Source organism: Arvicola amphibius, chromosome 9, assembly GCF_903992535.2.
Source record: "Arvicola amphibius chromosome 9, mArvAmp1.2, whole genome shotgun sequence".
NCBI lineage: Eukaryota > Metazoa > Chordata > Mammalia > Rodentia > Cricetidae > Arvicola > Arvicola amphibius.
Genome location: NC_052055.2, coordinates 103,546,621 through 103,568,962, shown reverse-complemented (window position 1 = coordinate 103,568,962; position 22,342 = coordinate 103,546,621). Strand labels below are relative to the sequence as shown.

Here is a 22,342-nt window from a genome sequence, read left to right as displayed (position 1 = left end):
AGGAAAAGGAATCAGATTTTGATGAGATAGACTCATCCAGATGCGGTTCCAGAGCAGACTGGGTTTGGAACGTTGGAAGCTTCCTCTTCTCATTTGCCGTCAGCAGCAGCTACCCACTGTCTCGTTTTTTAAATCAAGGATGCATCTTGGCACGTTCTTCCAATGTTGTTGTGTCCAGGCATCAAGGTTCAGAGTCACAGCCATAGGCCCACTGGATCTGCCTTCTCTGGACCACCTCAGATGTTCCAGGCTGGGATGGTGAGGGGCACATGGTTGCAGTCAGGTCCTTCCCGGGGCCCATCCAGGTTGGCCACACGCCCATTGCGCAAAGGCAGGCGGCCAGGCCTTGCCGCCCCGCTGCTGGGGGCAGATTCGGATGGCAGGCCCGAGTCGCTGGGCTGCACATCCACCACCACCCGCCTGCGCAGGAGGCGGCCGGGCCTCTCGGAGTAGGCTTGCTTGTGGGCTCCCCAGGGTGGCCGGCAGAGCTGTGCACGGAAGGCAGCCTGGAATCCACGGCGGAAGTTCTCGTTGAAGTAGCCGTAGATAATGGGGTTGGCGCTGCTGTGGAAGAAGGCCAACCAGTGTGCCAGCGGGAAGGCGTAGACGGACAGCAGGTTCAGCTGCGCCTCGCTCAGCTGCCCGTAGTCGATGAGCAGCAGCAGCGCCCAGAGCGGCAGCCAGGACAACGTGAAGAAGAGCGCTACCATGACCAGCATGTGCACTACGCGAGCCCTGCGGCGCGAAGCGCGGCCACCCTCAGCCACCGGCTCCTCCGCGTCGCGCGCTGGGCCCGGGGCCTGGCACAGCTTGCGCGCGATGCGCGCGTACATCACCACGATGAGCGCCAGCGGCGCCAGGTAGATGTGAGCAAAGAGCACTGCGGTGTAGACCTTCCGCATGCCCTTCTCTGGCCAGGCCTCCCAGCACGAGTAGAGCGGGTAGGAGCGGTTGCGAGCGTCCAGCATGAAGTGATGTTCCTCGCGCGTGACGGTCAGAGTGACCGCCGAGGGACACATGATGAGTAGCGCCAGCGCCCAGATCACTGCGATGGTGAGCAGCGCCTTCCGGAGAGTCAGCTTCTCGCGGAAAGGGTGCACGATGCAGCGGAACCTGCAGGGGGGTGAGGGTGGGGGTCGAGAAAGCAGAGGGGTTTGGAAAGGTTCCCGGAAGCCCAGCAGGTCAGAGCTGACCTGTTAGGGGCTGCTGGAAGAGGACGCCTGATTTTAATCACCAAACTTGAGGCAGCATCCGGTGCTGCTGGAAGATATCTGACATTCATCACCGCACTTAAGGCAGCATCCGGTGACAGCTCAGACACTAACCAGGTTAATTTACAAGAAAATTGGTTTGTCATTTGCGAGGGTGGCAGCTCGCTCTGCTAAATTGTTCTGGAGCCCAGGCTGGATTTAAAGTAGGTGACGAAGATACAGCTTCCTACTGGAGGCTTGGGATCTTTATTTCAGAAAGGGTTAGCTGGTAGCAGACCTGGCAGCCAGCCTGTGGTGAACAGTCTGTGCTGGAGAAGCCTGTCTAGGTAAATACGCAAATGTTTTTAAAAACACTTATTTAGAGCTCAGTTCTCCTCTGGCTCCTTCTTCCCTTTCTCTCTCCACACAAAAGACAACTTGTAGCAGTCAGTTCCCTCCTACCATGGGCTCCTAGGGACTGAACTTAGGTCAGCAGGCTTGGTGACAGCCACCTTCACCCATTACTAGCCAACACAAATGTAACAAATGTAACCTCTAGCTGTTTATGTATTGCCCTGAGTACCCTAGGGGCTGGGTGGGTCAGGGGCAGGCCATCCCTGGGTTATCTTAACCATTGTACTGAAGTGACAAAAACATATTTGCTAAATCCTGACAGGATCTCAGGCTAACACTGAGCTAGGCCTAACCCACAGGCTCATACAGCACTTACGGTACTTTGGTAACCTGCATTGCTCTGCTTTTTGTAACCCCAAGGCTTTCTGCTCCCTGATCAACCAGAAACACCATGGTGACACCACTGTTCATATCCTGTCCTGCCTGCTAACAGCCATCACAGGTATCAAACTTGCGGGTTTTACCCGTATAAATGCCCTGCTCGCTCAGTTCGAGGCTGCCTCTTTAGACTTGTAGCCACGGAAGTGAAAGCCCCGAGCTGGGTCTGTGTGGCTGAATATAAACTTCAGATTTGCAAAGTGCTCATCCTGGTCTCCTCTTGGGTGACCACAGCCCAGCTACAAAAGTCACAGTGTGTAGCATTTTCCTTGTTAGACCTACTTAGCAAAAACTCTCGTTAAACCCTTGTTTACTTATTTATCATTTTTGAGACAGGGTTTCCAGTCTGGACTGGCCTCAAGCTCCCTCTGTTCCAGAGGGTGACCTTGAGCTGCCAATCCTTCCATCCTGTTATCCTGTTTTCACCTCTTCCTAGGAAAGGTTCTCCGAGGTGTGAAGCAACTGCCACGGGTCACACAGCCATCAGGGAGGTAGCTTATAAAGGAACACCTAGGAACCCCAATTTGTCCATTCCCCTGTGCCCCTTAAACGACTGGTCACTTTGCATAGACTCCCCTGAAATATAAAAGAAAGACAGCAAACCTCCTCCACTCTAATTATTGTGGGAAGGGGTTATGGAGTATTCGCACCTTCTCCTCTAAGCAGCCTCGGGCAGAGGGGAAGGAGGTAAAAGGTTCAAAGGCTGTGGCTCAGCCACTTGCACTTGAAAGTAGGGGTCAAACAAGTGCCCTAGGATGGGTTTAGATCAGTACAGGAAGGGAGAGCTAGAAGAGCCAGTTGCTCAAAGGCCTTTCTGGACCTTGGTTTCCTTATCTTAAAAGTGGGGCCCATAGCCTGGCGGTGGTAGCACACGCCTTTAATCCTCGCACTTGGGAAGCAGAGGAAGGCAGATCTCTGAGTCCGAAGTCAACCTGGTCTACAGAGTGTGTACCAGGACAGCTGGGTCTACATAGAGAAACCCCATCTCTAAATAAACCACACACACACACATACACACACACACACACAAATAATAACAAAAACAAAAGACAAAAACGGGGCCCGTACTAAACCCTCCTCTGTAGGGTGATGAGGATGAACTGAGATTATTCCACTCTAGAGGCATTCTGAATTCTTACAACAAAGGAAAAACCAAAACCAAAAATTACTTGGACTTCAGAGGTGTGAGGGGAAATCAGGAGTTCAAGGTCCGCCTGGGCTGTTTGGCAGACAGCCAGTTGCAAAAAAATAAAAAAAAAGGAGGATTGCCTACTTCCCAGTACGTCTCCCCTCATCCATCTGTGCCAGAAAATAGAGACACCCCTTCTGAAGACCGTGGGGCCAGTCTCAGTTGTTTGAGTGGAAGGGAAGACATGGGCTATCTCACAAGTCCACATGGCTCTTTAGGAACAGAACCTGTTTAGAACACAGGTGTGGCACTGACTGTTCCTTCAATGTTCACTCGCCTGTATCCTTCCTTCCTCCCAGCTCCATTGTCCCAGCCTGAAAACATTTATCCCACAGCCTCACCCTGAACGACCCTAGCTTTCCGGTTTCAGAGCACCTAACACTGGAGAACTCTCCAGAGAACAAGTGACTACTTTTATGAACTCAGTGGCAATCACTGGGTGGAGGGAACTCCTGCGATCATTTCGGAAGGCTTCTTGAAGGAAGTGGAGCTTGATAAATTGTAAGTATGACCAGGAGAGGTTTTACATTCTCACGTCAGTCACCAAAGGAAAAAAAAAAAAAACAAAACAAATAGTCATAACAACAGCAAAACAAAGATTGAGGGGTCGAGAGATGGCTCAGCCATTTAAAACTAAGACTCACAACTGAAAAGACAAGGAAAAAAGCCATGGGAGAGGAGAGCGCTTCTCACATAACCCCATCATTTAGTGGCTTTGTAGAGAGGGAGCCCCAGCTCCATCGTGCCAGCTGCCTACGTGACAGGGGTAGGGGATTGGGGCTGGGCGTGTAGAGTCCTTACTTAACCTGCACAAAGCCCCGAGCTTAATCCCAGCAGCAAGTAAAATGAGGACAATGTGAGGCCATGACGGCTTATGCCTAGGACTAGGTGGGTGGAGTGAGGAGGATCAGAAGTTTAGGGTCATCCTCAGTGGCATGTAAGTTCAAGGCCAGTCTAACAAAACCAACAAAAACGGAGTTTGAGGGGGGCGGAGGTGGGAAGGAGGTGGGATCGTGAGATTCCAGGAGGAGCAGTGCTGAAAAGGGCTGGCGTTGGAGAGAGGGACCAGGAGGAGGGTGTGGGTTGTTATGGGATAGTTGTACACTGTGTGACTGGTGCAATAAAAAGCTGACCGGCCAATAGCTAAACAGGAGGAAAAGGCGGGACTTCAGGGGAGAGAAAGGAAGAGGAGGAGGAAACTAGGTGTGCAGCAGGGCTCAAACAAAAGATAGGATTGTCTGATGCCCAGGGTGCAGACTGCCTTGAGCTCCTAGCAGGCTCCAGAAATTACTATGAGGCCTCATCAGGAGTGGCCTCTGCCTTCCAGAAAGGGATGGCGTGGTATTCTCTATAGCCTTCCAGCTAGCTCAGTGTCAAAGGTATGAGCTCGCTCAGTGCCAGTCCCAAGTTACCCAGGGAAACTTCTCACCTTTCCACGGCGATGGCCACCAGCGTGAAGACAGATGCAGACACAGACATGCCCTGCACCAAGCCGCTCATCTTGCATGTGGCCTTGTCAAAAGGCCAACCTGTAATGACAGAGGCCCCCCACAGGGCGAAAGATGCTAATCCAACCAAATGCAGAGCATGCTAGATAAGCCAAGCCCCCACCCAAACATGGCTCATTTCTCCTTATGCTATGAGGGCTCATTAGGTCTCTACGACCATGACTGAGGAGACAATTATTACATACAAAACTGCTTTTAGGAAGATGGCCTTTATGTTGACATCTGATTGTCTCTATGACCTTTAGCTCCATGTAGTCCCCGCTGTTCAGCCCAGAGGGAGGCCATTCTTTCCTCACATTAGCCCTTCTATTATTATTAACATACATTCACAGCCTACATATTATTATTACACATATGTATACTAAAGTTGACCAAACAAATAAGTAAACGCGATATGGATCAACACAGACATTTTTCACTGAGAACAACACTATAAATAAAGAAGGGGGTATTGTTAAATTTTCTGGTGTTGGATTGGAATCTGAAGTATTTAGGATGGATCGTAGTTTCTGAAATGCAGGCAGATGATGAGACACGGGAATAACGATGTAGCTTTGTGTGGTGGTGAATGCCTTTAATCCTAATCCCAGCACTGGGAGATAGAGGCAGACAACAGACCTCTATGAGTTCCAGGCAGAGACCCTGTCTCAGAAAGAAAGAAAGAAAGAAAGAAAGAAAGAAAGAAAGAAAGAAAGAAAGAAAGAAAGAAAGGAAGGAAGGAAGGAAGAAAGAAAGAAAAAAGGGAGGGAGGGAGGGGAGGAGAGGGGAGTGGAGGGGAGAGGAGGAGAGGAGAGGCGAGGAGTGGAGAGGAGAGGAGGGGAGAGGCGGGGAGAGGGGAGGAAAGGGAAAAAGACACATGCTGGAGAACGCTGTGGCTATATGCATGCATTTTACAGCTCTGTCACTTCAGAGAGTCTAGAATCAAGACACTCCAACACTGATAAGTACACCTGGAAGAGAGACCTTTGTTTATTATAGTCCTCAGCCGGCCCTGGGGAGATGACTCGGCAGCTAAGATCATTTGTTGCTCTTGTAGAGGACTCTGGTTCAGACCCTGGCACCCATATAGTAGCTCACAACCATCCCTAACTCTCTAGTTCCAGGAGATCTAATGTCCTCTTCTGACTTCTTTGGGCACCAGGCATGCGTATGATATATATGTGCAAGCAAAACACCCATACACATAAAATGAAAATAAATATACTCCAATCAAAGAAAACAAGGCTTTCTGAAGAACTAGATAATACCAGGGCTGATGCAAGGAAACACATGAGGTGATCCAGAACATTCTGTGGAGCTAGGAAGTAAGGAAATACTCTAAACATCATGGTAGCCTATGGGAAGGACACAGAAGCCAGCATCAGAGAGCTCCCAATAGCCAGACCCAGAGCGGTTTAAGCAACAAAGTAAACAATAGTGTTGAATTAAAAGCCATGAAGAAAGATCCAATTAGTAAGTACAGAGGATTAAAAAATATCATTAATAGAGAACAGGATGGCAAGCACTGTTGTGGGCAGCAACTGTCAAATCACTATTAAGTTAGTGCAAGAATATAATGAGCCATGACATTTGCACAGTCTCAGAGGATCTCCCTGTAGGGTACTTCATAATTAACAGGGGGAAGTGTTTGCTTTGCAGCTGAGAGACAGCAGTTAGGGAAAGAATCAAGCAAGCAGCATGGCTCTCATGTGTGTCTTCCCCACATACCCATGCTGCTCTCGCCTGAATGGCGAATCTAACCAAGGTGTAGGGTGCAGGGGAAGCACCAAGTGCATGAAGTTCTGAGTAAATGTGCATTATTGACATGGGCATAGCCATGTCAAGGCTCCAAAGCTTGGAACTATGGGGCATTGACAAAGCCATTACCCATATGAGCAAAGAATTCCTCTGGAGTCAGAGTATAAATTATTGTTGTTGTTGTTGTTTGAGACAGGGTTTCTCTGTGTAGCCCTGGCTGTCCTGGAACTCACTCTGTAAACCAGGCTGGCCTCCAACTCAGAGATCTGCTTGCCTCTGCCTCCTTCGTACTGGAATTAAAGCTGTGCATCACCTAACTGTCAGCCCGCTTTTTAAAAAGAGATTTATGAGGTTAGAGCGGTGACTCGGTGGTTAAGAGCACTTGCTGATCTTGAAGAGGGCCCAGGTTTGGTTCCCAGACACCACTTGTCTCACGCCTATCAGTAAACTCAGTTCCAAGAGTTCTGATGCCTTCTTCCAATGCTGAGGGCTCCAGGCATACAAAGAATGCACATATACGCTTGCAGGCAAATATCATGCACATAAAATATTAAAATATAGAGAATAAAGATAAATAAAAAACATCTTTATTAATTTACTTTTTGTTTTTTGAAGCAGGGTTTCTTCGTGTAGCCCTGGCTGTCCTGGAATGAGCTCTGTAGACCAGGCTGGCCTTGAACTCAGAGATCCACTTGCCTCTGCTTCCTTAGTGCTGGGATTAAAGGCGTGCGCCACCACCACCCAGCATTAATTTACTCTTGGTGTGTGTGTGCACCATATATGTGTAGGTACCCATAGAGGTCAGGGGCAGATCCTTAGAGGTAGTGGTGAGCTGCCATGTGGGTGCTGAGAACTCAACTCCAATCCTCTGCAAGAGCAGCCAGTGCTCTTAACTATGAAACCATCTCTCCAAAACCCCAGCCTTTTAAAAATGTTTAATTTTGCATGTGTATGCATATGCATGCATGTATGTATACATTTTCTTAGCTCCCACTGATCTGCCACAGGTGCTGGGTCACGACATCAACACGTGGGAAGATGCTGATCCGTTATTTGCGATATGGGCTTCCCTGCTGTTTCCTCTGATGCCACAATCTGCACAGTTTGGGGCCTTGGGCCCTTCACTAGGTGTGTTGAGGTGACTAGGACAGTTGTAGAGCAACCACTTCCGTTTCTCTTTAAAGGACAGATACACAGACAGTAAAGCTGGGGTCCGGTGGGGTTCTCTAGCACTATAGATGTAACCCAGAATCTCAGCGTGGTGTTCATGAGGAGCTGCACAGGGAGGGGGGCTAGCTGGTCTCTGTAGGAGGCTCTGTAGGTGAGCGGTCTCAGGCTGTAAACATTGGGAGGAGGAAGTTGCTAGTCTTTTCATATGTTGGTCAGTTGTTCATAAACATTCATACTCTGGAGCCGGGCAGCGGTGGCACAAGCCTTTAATACCAGTGCCCAGGATGGGTGATGCCTATTTTCAGTCTCTAGTACTGAGGCTGCAGGAGAAAGGAAGGAAGGAGTGAGGGAGACAAAAGCAGTGTTAGATCTTGCGTCTGACCTTGGACTAGCCAAGGGGTGCTAGTCTTAATCCAGAACACCAAAAAGATCAAGTCTGAATACTCCAAAATATTAAACTCCTAAATATTGACACCCTAAAAACCAAAATTGAAAGCCTCAGACTCCATGGAGAGGGAGAAACCCTATAGAATGAAGGTATCCAGCCAGGCTCTGGGGAAGACGTTTTAGTGTGCCCAGGCAGTCCCAGGATACGTGCATCAGGTCAGGAAGGCAGGCAGGGTACCTGGAACCCTGGAAAAATGTTATTTGGGTTGTGACAGTAAAACCGTTTTCCGCAGAGAGTGTGAGCCCGAGTGGGTGAGGTGAGGAAGATCCTACCACACAAAACACACATGACACCAGGGAGCAAAGGCCTGTGATTACAACAGTCAGGGTGGTGGTGACGATCAAGACCACCCTAGGCTACCCCTAGACGTGCATTCAAGGTCAGCTCAGGCTGTGTAAGATCTTTTCTCAAAAAAAAAAAAACAACAAAGGGAACTGGGACTATCGCTCAGTGGTGAAGAGGGCTTGCCACCAAGCCTGACAGCCTGAGTTCGAGTCCCAGGACCCACAGAGTGGAAGAAGAGAGTCTACTCCACCCTCATATGTGGAGTATGTGGCCTCATATGTGGCGGTGGCCACATGGGAGGAACTGCAGCTGGCAGTGGGGTTTATGGAGTGCGGCCCACCACTTAGCACAGCTACAATGGGTGCACTCCGGAGAGGCAAAGCCCCAGGAGAGTTTGTCTCCAGAATGCCCCTTGCTCCCGCTATGTCTTTTGATGGCTGCTATGTGTACTTACTGTGTGTGGCATGATGGGATTATTAAGTGAGGAAAACCCCACTGTTTCTAGGAGAGTACAGATTGTTTCATGGGAAAATCCTATTCCTCCCTGGGTAATTCACATGCAGATCATAATGAAGATGATTTCTATAGAGCAATGACACTTGGAGATGTGGGACTTGCCGAGGCTAGAGGATGAAATCAAGGAAGTTTCACGCACTATAGCCCCATGGATTCTGCCTGTGGGCAAAGAGGCTGATGATCAAAGAAAACAATTATGTCCCCTGCCCCCAAAGTTAGGTGTGAGTTCCTCGGTCATGTAGCTCACAGAAATCATCACAGGTTTCGCTGTGTGCCTTGAAAAAACAAAGTTGTGGAAAGAAATTAAATGGCCCTGTTATGGGTAAAGAAAAAAGAAAAGCAGACAGTTAGTTAGAGCACTTGAATGAAGTTTTGTAGAATAAAATAAGGATAAGAATTTTCCAGGCAGTGGTGGCACACACCTTTAATCCCAGCACTCGGGAGGCAGAGACCAGCCTGGTCTACAAGAGCTAGTTCCAGGATAGGCCCAAAGCAAGAAAAGAAAAGAAGAGAAGAGAAAAGGAAAGGAAAGGAAAGGAAAGGAAAGGAAAGGAAAGGGGAAAAAAGGAAAGGAAAGGAAAGGAAAGGAAAGGAAAGGAAAGGAAAGGAAAGGAAAGAAAAGAAAAGGAAAGGAAAGAAAAGAAAAGAAAGGAATTTGCTACACTGGGCTGGAGAAACGGCTCAGCAGTTAAGAGCACTGGCTGCTCTTCCAGAGGATCCTGGCTCAATTCCTCACCTCTCACACGACAACTCACAACTGTCTGTAACTCCTATTCCAGGGGATCTGACACCCTCACATATATACAGGCAAAAATCAGTGTACATAAAATACAAGTAAATAAATAAATAATTAAAGAATAAAATGGGGGTTGGGGATTTAGCTCAGTGGTAGAGCGCTTGCCTAGCAAGAGCAAGGCCCTGGGTTCGGTCCTCAACTTTGAAAAAAAAAAAAAAGACAAAGAATAAAAATGATTTGCTACCGTGAAACTTCAAACGCCTGTCTGCCAGTACAAAGGAACAGGCTGAAATATACTTGGCTTGCTTAGAGCTTTGTTAATCAGTAATAAAAGAATCGTTGCTTTGGGGTGAAGATGTTATGGTGGGAAAAATAATTCAAAAGAAAATGCTTAATTATATGCAGGCTTCTAAGAAAAACATGCACCTTGTGATCATAGTGTGATTTCTTCTTGTGTGAAGATTTTAATTTGTTTTTGGAAAATATGTAATGGGGTTGTGAGGTCATTTCTTCTTCTGTAGAAACTTTTGTCTTAGGTGGTATAAAAAGAGATAGGAGAAAAGTAGAGAGAATTAAAAAATCCAAAAACTGTGTGTGTAGCCATGACTCCACATCTCCTCTCCAGTTTCTCCCACCTGCTGGAGCTGGACTCTGGCAGTTATCCTTTGACATATGTGTGTCATGCTACATGCATCCCCACGCCTCTTAAAGAAACAAATAAGATCATTTTAAAAATTAAAAATAAAAGAAACAGAAAGGAGCGACAATTGTAAAAGATAGGCCGAGTTGCATTCTGCATGAAGAGCCATGCCCTTACAGAATATAAGCAACTGCTTACCTACTGCAATCTAAGACACCAGCAGAGAGCTGATGATGGGGGTTGCCTGCCCTAAGGCATGACCTCTGTGTAGCAATATATCCCTGAAGTACAGCTTTTCATATTTTTGTATGTTGAAATTTTTTTGGGGTTTTTTTTTGGTTTTTTCTAGACAGGGTTTCCCTGTAGTTTCTAGAGCCTGTCCTGGAACTAGCTCTTGTAGACCAGGCTGGCCTCGAACTCAGAGATCCGCCTGCCTCTGCCTCCTGAGTGCTGGGATTAAAGGCGTGTGCCACCACCGCCCGGCCGATGAAATTTTTTTGCTTTTTAAAGTTTTCTTCCTCACTTTTTTACACTGTCAAACTTTTTTGGAAAAAAAAAAAACCTTTTATTTATGCAGGGGTGTTTTGCCTGTGTGTATGTGTACCATGTGCATGTAGTACCTGCAGAAGCCAGAAGAGGGTGTTAAAGCCCCAAGAGCTGGAGGTACAGGTGGTTGCGAAACACCTCCACATGGGTGCTGGGAGTTGAACTGATTCTCTGCTGAGCCATCTCTCCAGCCCTAACCAACCTACCAAATTTCCTTCCCTTCCCTCCCCTCTCTTTCCCTCCCTTTCCCTTCCTCCTTCCCTCACTCCCTTCCTCCTTCCCTCCCTTTCCCTTCCTCCTTACCTCCCTCCCTCCCTCCCTCCCTTCCTTCCTCTCTTTTTCCTTCCTTCCCTCCCTCCCTTCCTTCTCTCCATCTTGGTTTTTTGAGGCAGTGTTTCTCTATGTAACAACCTTGGCTGTCCTAGAACTTGTTTTGTAGACCAAGGTGGTCTCGAGCTCACAAAGATTTGTCTGCCTCTGCCTCCCAAGTACCAGAAATAAAGGTGTGAGCCACCACTGCCAAGCTCAAGATGTTTTTTGTTTGTTTGTTTTTTCAAGACAGGGTCTCTCTGTGTAACATCCCTAGCTGTCCTGGAACTTGCTTTGTACAACCAGGCTGACCTCAGACTCAAAGAGATCCACCTGCCTCTACCTCCTGAGTGCTGGGATTAAAGGCATGTGCCACCTGTCTTCAAGATGTCTTTTTTTGTGTCTGCATTTCTGAGAAACAAAATTTCTCAAGATTTCTTGGAGCCGCTGTCTATAAAATGCACTCTATATAGTGGTGGCCTGTAATTGAGCCTGTCAAACGTCTTAAGAGCCAGATGTGGCAGGCACACTGCTGCCATCCCAGAGCTCAGAAGGCAGAATTGGGAGTATCACACATGCCAGACCAGCCAGATGGCATAGCTAGTTCCAGGTTAGCTTGAACTAAAGGGTTGAGATCTGACACCCTAGCCCTAAAAAAAGACTTGGATGGTCTGCCAAGGTCATGGTTTGAATAAGAAGGCTCCCATAGGCTCATATATTTGAATGCTTGGTCACCAAGGCACGGAATCTTTTAAAAGGGTTAGAAGGATTAGTAAGTGTGGCCTTGTTGGAAGAAGGGTGTTACCAGGGTGGGCTTTGAGGTTTTAAAAAGCCCATCCTCTCAGCTACTGCTCCAGCACGATGCGTGCTGCCATGATGATAACGGACTAACCCTCTGAAACTGTAAACAAGCCCCCAATTAAATGCTTTCTTTCATAAGAATTTCCCTGGTCACAGTGCCTCTTCACAGCAAGAACAGTGACTAAGATAGCCACGGTATTCCAGAAGCCCACAGTTATACAGTGGGATGCATACAATTACCAGCCACCACTCTGGGCCCATTATGAACAGAACCTACTCGCTCGGAGTTGTTAGAGCCTCACAAATGCTATTTGGGCGTTTGTATACCTGAGTGTTTATGCTTGGAAAAGTATGTGCTATTATTCCCTATTTTATTGCTAAAGAAGCCTTTGGAGTGCTTTGTTTTTTGGCTGTTACAGTGATACCTTGCGGCTGATGTTTGTTTTCTATTTGAGGTGTGGTTTTGCTGGGTAGCCCAGGCTGGCCTTAAACAGGTGACTCTCTTGTTTCAACCTCTTGAGTTCTGGGATTATAGGTTGTTTTAATTAGGCTTTCTATTGCTGTGAAGAGACACCATGACCTTGACAACTTTTGCTTTTGTTTGTTTGGGTTTTTTGTTGTTGTTGTTGTTTGTTTTATTGAGACAGAGTTTCTCTGTGTAGCCTTTTTCGGAGCCTGTCCTGGAACTCGCTCTGTAGACCAGGCAGGTCTTGTACTCACAGAGATCCACCAGCCTTGGCCTCCTGAGTGCTAGGATTAAAGGTGTGCACCACCACTGCCTGGTGACCATGGTAACTTTTATAAAGGAAAACATTTAACTGGATTCCTCTCTTACAGTTCAGAGGTTCAGTCCATTATCAACATGGTGGGATATGATAGTGTGTAGGCAGACATGGTGCTGGGGAAGTACCTGAGAGCCCTACATTTTGCGGGCAACAGGAAGTCGTCTGAGAATAAACCTGGGAATAATTTGAGCATAGGAGACCTCAAAGCCCACCCCTACAGTGACACTCTTCCTCCAACAAGGCCACACCTTCCTATAGGGCCACTCCCTTTAGGGACTATTTTCTTTCAAACCACCACACAGATCGTCACACCTGGCCCCACCACTCAACATTTGAGCATTCAGATTGTGTTTCTCAGAATTATGGCTCAAACTCCTAAAAAAGGACAAGTCTGGGAAACTAGTCAAAGTCAAGAAAACTCCACAGAGACATTATCATCATTTGGGTGCTTTCCCTGGCCTTGGTTTTCTATTGTGGAAGTTGGGGAACGTGAATGAAGTGCAAGCAAGGATCTCTGCTAGCTTTGCTAGTTGTCTTTACATCTAAAATTGTTTCAAGGGGCTGCAGAGATGGCTCTGTGGCTAAGAGCATTTGCTGATCTCGCAGAGGACCTGTGTTTGGCTCCTAGTACCCATATGGTGGCTCAGAATCCTCTGGAAGTCTAGTTCAAGGGGATCTTATACCTTCTTCTAGCCTCTGCAGGCACCAGGGACACATATGGTGCACATACATACATGCAAGCAAAACACCATACACATAAAATAAAACAAAAAGTTTTTTTAAAATAGTAAAAATTACTGGGTTAGGCAAAACACTCACATTTAAAGGTATCTAGCAACAAAGACTCTTCCGAACTCAGAGTTCTTCTGGGAGGCCACCAACATTCTCAAGTCGTCATGACTTAATTCTAAAGATTTATCTTATTTTTATTTATTTGCATATGTGTGTTTCTGTGTTTAGTTACATGCATGTGAGTGTAGGTTCCCGTGGAGGCTAGAAGTGTTAGATCTTCTGCAGCTCAGCTAATGTCAGCTGTAAGCTAACCAACATGGGTACTGAAAACTGAACTCAGGTCCTCTGGAGAGTTGTGCATACCCTTCACCACTGAGCCATCTCTCTCTACCCGTCTTTTTTTTTTTTTTTAAGTCATCATGTGTGCGTGCATGCATGTTTGTGTGTGTCTGTGCATGCCACAGTTCATTTAGTATGGAAGTCAGAGGACAACTTGCACCGTGTGGGTCTCAGGGATGAAACTTGGGTGACCAGTGTGACAACCAGCACCCTCACCTGCTCAGCCATCCTGCTGGCCCATTGTGTTCATCCGGCTTGTAGACCTGTATGCTAAAAACAGTGGGTTTTATTGTTGGTTGAAAACTATTGCAGTGTAAAACATGTTCATATTTATAGTCCATTTCCAAGTGTGGAAAAACACAGTGGGCAGAAGGAAGTCACCCACCTCCTGCTTCTCCTGCTTTTAGTTCTGCCCGCAGGAGTGCTTTCCAAGAGCACAGCCCAGGAGTGTGAGAACATTGGCCTTGACACTGAAAAAGCTGTGTAATTACAGACCAGTCTCTTAACTACGCTGAGCACGTTTCTTCATCCGTAAAATGAGGATGATAACAAAGCACGCTTGGCTGGATTATTATGGGGATTAATTAAGATAACGTACAAATCACATGTAACATCATGGTGAGCACAAAGAAGATGGTTAACCCATTAGACTTGTTATTCCTAGGCCAGTCCCTCACCCACAACTCAGAGCTTGAGACAACAGCCCTTTGGCTGAGCAGACAGCTCAGCGACCTCCGTCTCCCCTGCGTCTGCTCTGGTCTTCCGCTGGAAGGCGGAAGTGAAGGGCGAGGGCCTTCCGACATACTTACCAGTGATGAGGTTGTCCACAAGGGTGGTGGGCATGCAGAAAATGCCCACCAGCAGATCGCTGACGGCCAGGTTGAGGATGAACATGTTGGTGACGGTGCGCATGTGCTGGTTCCTGAGCACAGTGAAGCAGACCAGGGTGTTGCCCACCATGCAGAGGAGGAAAATGAGGGCGTAGGCCACGATGAACATGGCGGCCACTGGCGAGGAATGCTGGTAGTAGGAGGAGAAGATAGGGCTGGCGGCCAGGGCAGCCTCAGCCTCACTCCCATTCTGACTCAAGGGCCAGCTGCCATTGGGAGGCTGGACAGGCTCGCCTAGGACCAAAGGAACACAAGAGTCAGGACCTAAGCAAAGACAGGATGGCTGATTGCACCACCGAAAGCCAACCCTTGGCTGGGATGTAATTCTGAGTGCTCGCCTAGCATGCATGGAACTATGGGCTGGTCCCCAGTGCCACATAAAGTGGTATACATGCCTTTAGTCCAAGCACTGGGGAGGTGGAGGCCAGAGGATCAGAAGTTCAAGGTCACCCTCCTGTACTTAGAGAGTTTGAGACCGACCTCAGCCAAATGAGACCTTCAAAGGAAAGAAAGGAAAAGCTGGTGTTTCTTTGTGTCCCATGCCATACCCTAAGCCTACTCATTTCTGTCCTCACAGTTCCAAGGACAACTGGACACACATAGAAAGGATTTTATTACCTTTTAATTTTTTGGTTTATATTATGAGTGTTTTGTCTGCACACACGTATGTGCACAATGTGTGTGCCTGGAGCCCATGGAAGTCAGAAGGCGTTGGATCCCCTAAGGATGGTTGTAAGTCACAGTGGGCTTTCTGCAAGAGCAACAAGTGCTCTTAATCACCAAGCCGTCCTCCAACCTCTGATGAAGGACTTTCAATTTATCCCCACTTCAGACTGGAAGACTCACTCTTCGCCCATGTTAGTTATTCTCCACCAACCCCCTCCACCTGCCTTCACTTATCTCTTGAGCCTCAGAAGACCTCGTTGTGTGGGGGGTGACAAGGTCTCATGTATCAGGCTAGCCTTGAACTCACCACATAGCCAAGGATGACCCTGAACTTCTCATGTTCCTGTCTCCATCTCCTGAGTGCTGAGACTGTGTGTGTCACCATGCCCAGTTTACATGATAGAACCAAGGGTTTAATGTATGTTTGGCAAGTACACTACCAACTGGGCAAGTACCAGGCATGTTAGACAAGTACACTGCCCTGAGGTCCAAGAAACTAACTTCGTTTTTTGGAGGCAGGGTTTCTCTGTGTAACTTTTTGGGGCCAGTCCTGGAACTCACAGAGATCTCTACCTCCTGAGTGCTGGGATTAAAGGTGTGCACCATCAATGCCTGACAAGAATCTAACCTCTAAACCATCCCACCAGCTTCTGGTTAGTTAGACTCAGCCAATGGGAGGCCCTGAAGGAGGTGGAAAGGTAAGAGAAGAGTCAGGATTTGTTTCCTGGTTCCCTTCCTGGCCCAATGCTATCAGCAGACGCAGCTCTAGTCCTGTAAGGCCATGCCTTATTGTGCTTCTCTCGCACCCTCACGTCTAGGTATCTTAATTCTCTCAAATCATGTGTCAATGGTGTTTGGAAGTGGAGCTTTTGAGAGATAATTAGAATTATATAATGTTATAGGGTGGGGTCCTTGTGACGTTATTGATAATTTCATAAAATGAGAAGAGTTCCGAGCTATTGTGCTTGTTCTGTAATTTTAGAAAGATTGTATGCGTGCGTGCGTGCGTGCGTGTGTGCGTGTGTGTGTGTGTACCCTTGAAGGTCAGAAGAAGGTACCAGATCTCCTGGGACAAGGGTTATGTGTATGCTGTTAGACACAGGTGCTGGGAACTGAACTCCCGTCCTCCACCCTCTGCAAGAGCAGCAGCAAGTGCTCTTAGAGGCTGGGGCCTCTCTTCAGCCCATCCTTGCTCTAGTTTGGCATGCAATGCTCTTAGCATGTTAGGATGCAGGGTAAAGGCTCTTTTGGGCTTCTTGGCTTCCAGAGTCATGAGCTAAACCAACCTATATTCTTTATAAAGTACTCAATTTTGGATATTTTGGTATAGCAATAGAAAAATGGACTAAGACGCTCCTTTTCCATGCAATGGTAGCAGCCTGTTCTTTCTCTTTGCACCATGGCAGCAATAGCATTCTGGTTTTGTTTTGTTGGTATTTATTTATTTATTTATTTAGGTTTTTCAAGACAGGGTTTCATTGTTTAGCTCTGACTCTCCTGGAACTCACTTTGTAGACCAGGCTGGCCTCAAATTCACAGAGATCTGCCTGCCTCTGCCTCTTGAGTGCTGGGATTAAAGGCGTGCACCACCACCGCCCGGCTAAACCTTCTGGTTTCGCCATCCTCGCAGTAAGTAAGCATGGAGGTGCCCTGCTCCACACACTTCTCATCAGGAGCAGGCTGAGTATGTTTCTCTTGTCCTGCGTCAGAGAGAGCAGCCCAGTGTCCAACCATAGCTCTTCTGGGAAGTCATTAGCTGTGGTGAGTCATGGTGTTGTCTCAAAAATTCTCCCTGTGTTTTCCTCTGAGACCGAATGGGGCCCATTCTGGAGGATGAAGTGTCCCCAAGGAATCTTTCCATGGAGCCCAGAGCTCAGCCACCAACTTGGAGGTACACTAGAGGGCAGGGGCACCTGGGGGCTGAGACACCTGGGAGCAGCAGGCAGCTGAGATGACACCATCTGGGCAGCAGGGACCAGTGGGCACCATAGGAGGGTGTGGAGGGGTGACGGTCTGCTGATGGAGGAAGAACTGAGAGGGGGTGACACTCTCCCCCACTTAGGCCTTTCAAGGGCTCTAACCGCACTCAGACACCTTTACCATAATATAAGATCAAGCATATACGTAAGAGACTATTACAGGGAACATACAAGGGAGTATAAAGTTTAATGAAACCATTAGGGATGGGATGGTGTAAAGGACTCCCAGGTGAATACTGCTCACCGCCAACAACCATTGGCTCTCTGCTTCAGTTATCCTGAAGCATTGACCAATATTTCTTTCCACTGAAAATTATATTTATATATATATATATATTATATACGACATCTAATATTTTTTAAGCTGGAGATCCAGGAGCTGGACAGGCAGCTCAGTTGGTAGGGTGCCTAATGGACATCCACAAAGTCCTCAGTCCCATCCTCAGCGCCACACAAGCCAGGTGTGGTACACCCATAAACCTAGAACCCCAGAGGCAGGATGAGAGGTTCAGGGTCATCTTTGGCTGCATGTTGAGTTTGAAGTCAGCCTGGACCTTTTTCATAAACCAAACCAAACCAAACAACCAGGCCATCGAGATGGCTCAGCAGGTAAGGTGCCTGCTGTCAAGCCTGATAGCCTGAGTTCCATCCCTGGAACCTACGATGGCGGAAAGGAACCAACCCCCACGAGTTGTCCTCTTGCCTCCAATCACATGCTGTAGTATGTAAGTCCCCACATACATACACGTAACGAAGTAAAAGTTTACATTAGAAAAATAATCTACCCTGCCCCCTTCTACCCTTGGTTGATGTCATTCCTCAGTCTCTCCGGTCACAGGTTTCATTATTGTCTCCTCACCATCCACAAGCCCCTGCAATCATTTATCCAGAAGGTTATGTGGCTTGTCTGTGGGTTTTCCTGCAGGTTGGATGATGCAGATGGCCCTCTCACGGTATCATTTCCTAAGCTGCACTCTCTGAGCTCTGGGGTCCTTGTTAAATGCAGTTAAAGCTAACAGTGTGATCCAAGGGTGTGTCTGGGTAGCCTGGTGGCCTCACTTGATCCCTTTTTTAACAGGGTCTCCTGTTACCCATGATGATCATGAACTTACCATGTAGCTGAGACTGGTCTTAAACTGTTTTTTTTTTTAAAGATTTATTTGTTATTTTTATTTTATTTATATGAGTGTTTTTATGTCTGTATAGCATATGCCTACAGTTCTCCCTGATGTCAGAAGAGGGTGTCAAATCACCTGGAACTGGAGTTACAGATGGCTGTGAGCTGCCATGTGGGTTCTGGGAATCTAACACAAGTCCTTTGCAAGAGCAGGAAGTACGTGCTCTCTCTCTCTCCCATACACACATCTGCCTCTGCTTCCCAAGGGCCGAGGGTTTAAAGATGTGCATCACTGCCCCGCTAGTAAGTGCTCTTAACCACTGAGCCATCTATCTCTCTAGCCCTGGCCCTTGCCAGATTGCCACCCCACCCCACCCCACCCCCGGCATCCCATGCCTGCACCACTAGGTCCAGTTCTCCTTAACTCAGCGTCAACACACAGCAGGCTCTGACCCCTGCTGTCCTTTCCATGATCTTGAACAACTCCACTTTCCCTTTGGCCACTAAGTGCTGGCCACTTGCACATCCTCTTGTGTTTTCCAACCCCGGGCCTTTGCTCTTCTCCTCCTGCCAATTGCTGGGCCAAAATTATCTCAGGGCCTGTACCTCGAGGCCTGTATGACAGAGAAAAGCCTGGCCCAGAGTTTGAGTGAGGATAAGACAGCAGAAAAACTACGTAAATGCCCCTCCAGCCAGGGGGAGGGTTTAGCTGCTTCTCATTGCCTGGAGGTACATTTTACATCACAGGATGTCGCTTACCCTTTGTAAGCAGACAATCACAGTAATAAACTGAGTTCCTACTCTGACTCCCTGTCGCTTCTGGTTGTCCTGCATCATGGGGCTGCAGGAATGGGCGGATTGCATACTCACTTTTCCTTGGGGAATAAGAAAGCCCAAGGAAGTCTAGAACCCAACTCTGTCTTCCTGGTGAAACCAAACCTGACCATATGGGCCCATCCACTGTGTTCTTGAATCTGTCAATGATTTATTTAAAGGTTTGCTGTCTTTTCCCCTGTGCTTAAGAGTCCTCTCCTGGACTGTAGGGCTCTTATTGGGAAGTGTCTCCAGTGTCTCTGGTATCTTGTCAGTGCCTGGTTCTGGTAAATGGTTCAATAAACAACCAGTAATAATAGGATGAATCAATAGGTAGAGGAAATTTCCTTTCAGGCTGGATCCTCGCCTGCCTCCCATACTCCCTTTGCTCAACCCTCAAATGAGCTCATTACCTAGTGTCTGTCCCTGCGAAGTGTCTGGAGTGACCTTACCCGCTTCTAATGTGTAAACGCTTGGGTATCCATCCCAAGACTTAACCCAGCACTGCACAATCCCAGAAGAAAACCTTCCTAGCCCTGTCAATTTTGCCTGACCCAGCGCCCTCACAGCTCCGCCAGCCTGACCCCCACACCAGAAGCCAGAACCTCATTAACACTCTTCACTCAGCCTTTCTGGGACCTGCCAGCTGCCCCTACAATTACATCCGGTGAACTTTTCATCCGCTGAACCCAATTACATTCCCCAATTGGACGGGTTTCCCAGAAGCTTCCAGACATAATGATGGCTGCCTCTCAGGTACCCTGAAGCACTTAGGAGGTCACACCTGCACCAGCAAAAGCTGGGTGACAGAGGCCAGAGCACGGTCTCTCAAAGTGCTGTTGTTAACTACCATCATCACACGGAACTCCTTTTCCCTGTCTCAGAGAACCAGAAACCAGAGCAGTGGGGGAATCTTCAAGACAGGGTTTCTCTGTGTAGCCCTAACTGCCTTAGAACTAGCTCTGAAGACCAGGCTGGCCTCGAACTCACCGAGATCCACCTGATTCTGTCGCCTGGGTGCTGGGATTAAAGGCGTGCACCACCACTGCCTGGCCTTAACAATCTGTTTTATTTATTTATTTTTCATCCCAAGGGGGGAAAAAACCTTATTTTTATCTTGTATGTAAGAGCGCTTTGCCCGCATGTATTTATGTGCACCATGTATGGGCCTGGTGCCTGAGCAAGCCAGAAGAAGGCACCAGATCCCATGGAGCTGGAGTTACAGATGGTTGTGAGTCACCATGGGAACGTTAGGAACTGAACCAGGTCCTCTGCAAGAGCAACGAGTGCTCTCAACCACTGAGCCATCTCTCCAGTCTCCCTCTCTGTTATCTGTTATTTTTCTTTTTTTGTGTGCATGTGTTCACGTGTGTGCACATTCACATACGTATGTATATGAGTTTGGAGGCCAGAGGTCAATGCCAGGTGCCGTCATCAACTGCTACCTACTCTCACCGAACCTGGAGCTTGCCAGTTTGGCTAGTCTTGCTGGCCAGCAAGTCGTGGGAATCCTCCTGTCCTTGGCTCCCCAGCACTGTGATGACTGCAGATGCATGCCACCGCCCCTGGCTTTTTGACATGGATTCTGGGGTAGGGTATGACTCAGGTCCCCCTCCTGCTTGTAGCAAGCACTTTACCTGTTGAACCATCTCTCCAGTCCTTATTTTTGCTATTTTGCAGTGCTGAGAATTGAACCTAGGGCCTCATGCTTGCTAGGCAAGTACTCTATCACTGGGTACCACCTCCTAGCCATCTGTTTTAAGTTCTAAAGCATTAGATAAGGTATGGCTCGGTGGTAGAGTACTTGCCTATCATGCCCAGGGCCCTGGGTTCAATCCCTAGCACTGTCAAAACAAATAAAAAAAAAAAATGAAAGCAAGCCCTGGCTATGACCTAGGGTAGATCATGTTACTCCTAGGAACCAGATCCCTTTTACTACAATAGACAGAGGTCAGAGGTCAAGTTCACTTGATGCAGGTTACTCTGAGGGCAGCCTAGTTGCAGCGAAAGACCTGTGAACAGGAAGCAAAGTACGAATGAAGGAGCCTGGCCCAGGCCGAGTCTAGGTGTGGCCCAGAGCACACAGTCTTCTTACCAGCGATAGTATCATTGGCGCCACCTTCTGGTTTGTCCTGCTAACACAAGGTAGTTCAGCCCCAGACCTACTTCTGAGAGCCTATTGGTGAACCCTGGCACTGGAACCGCTGAAGAATACTACGCTAGGGGCTGCCAAAAGCACAGAGCAAAACACAAGACATATATATATATATATATATATATATATATACATACATATATATATATGTATGTATATATATATGTATGTATATATACATATATGGATAATAACCACATGAAACAAAAAGTTCAAACTCATTGGCAATGTGAGAGATGCCCTTTAAAAAAGAACTTGGTGTAACCTTTTCATCAGTCAGATTGGCAAAGGCAGTGGCACTCTGAGAGGCTGGAGTGCGGCTGTGCACAGCAGGGGCGGTGCACCAGTCAGGGAGCCTTTAGACGGAGGCAGATGTGGCAAGAGCCCCAACAAGTGACTGATTCCAGACCTGCCACTCGGGGAGGGGGGTTGCCATGATGTTTAGAAAGAGGAGGTCAGGTGGCGTGAGGAAAATATTGACCTCGGGTTGTAATGGTCACGAAACAGAATAAACATGCACTATTAATCTCTAGTCCATATCAAACGTGTGTATGAAAACTGCAGATGATTTTCTACTTTGACTGACAGTATTTGTCCACAGGGGGTGGCGTTTCTTCAGAAGATTTTTTTTTTTTTTTTGGCTTCCTTCATTCCAAGTTTTTATTTTGACTTTTCTGATCACAGGGAAATGGAAACAGGAGATAAAATCCTGTTGATGCCAGTGGCTCTCCAGCTCATGCCCCGCCACTCTGCTTTGCAGGAGGCGTTTCTTCTACTCCCCTCCCCACGCGGGTCAGATCTGGAGATGGCATTTGGGAACGTTTCTTCTAAAAGCTCCTCTGATGAGTCCCATATGATTTGAGAGCCACCGACTTGTGCTGTCCCTGCCCTCGAGCACCAAGCTTTAGTGAGGTTTAACACTTGGGGGTCACCAAAGTCTTTGATGTACTTTGATGCATTTTTGCAGAGGCTTTCTAGGGCTTTCTCTTGATCTGGCAT

The 22,342-nt window shown here is 47.7% G+C and overlaps 1 protein-coding gene across 1 annotated transcript; it reads right to left on the bottom strand.

Annotated features, from left to right (window-relative positions):
• Window positions 1-236: 236 nt before the first annotated feature.
• On the bottom strand, window positions 237-22,342 carry Npffr1 (neuropeptide FF receptor 1). Its single transcript, XM_042055768.1, has 6 exons — window positions 22,120-22,342; window positions 20,644-20,803; window positions 19,135-19,349; window positions 14,533-14,877; window positions 4,601-4,700; window positions 237-1,113 (listed from the first exon to the last, which is right to left on the bottom strand). Exons 1-6 carry the CDS (start codon window positions 22,340-22,342, stop codon window positions 237-239), a joined length of 1,920 nt encoding a protein of 639 aa, XP_041911702.1.

What these genes read in the sequence shown, in the direction of transcription:
- Npffr1 (XM_042055768.1), bottom strand. Translation starts at nt 22,342, where the DNA reads ATGCCAGATCAAGAGAAAGCCCTAGAAAGCCTCTGCAAAAATGCATCA. An exon ending in TGTGGACAACCTCATCACTG is followed by an intron (nt 4,701 to 14,532) that starts GTAAGTATGTCG and finishes CTGTCATTACAG; the next exon opens with GTTGGCCTTTTGACAAGGCC. An exon ending in GTGGCCATCGCCGTGGAAAG is followed by an intron (nt 1,114 to 4,600) that starts GTGAGAAGTTTC and finishes ACCCCCCTGCAG; the next exon opens with GTTCCGCTGCATCGTGCACC.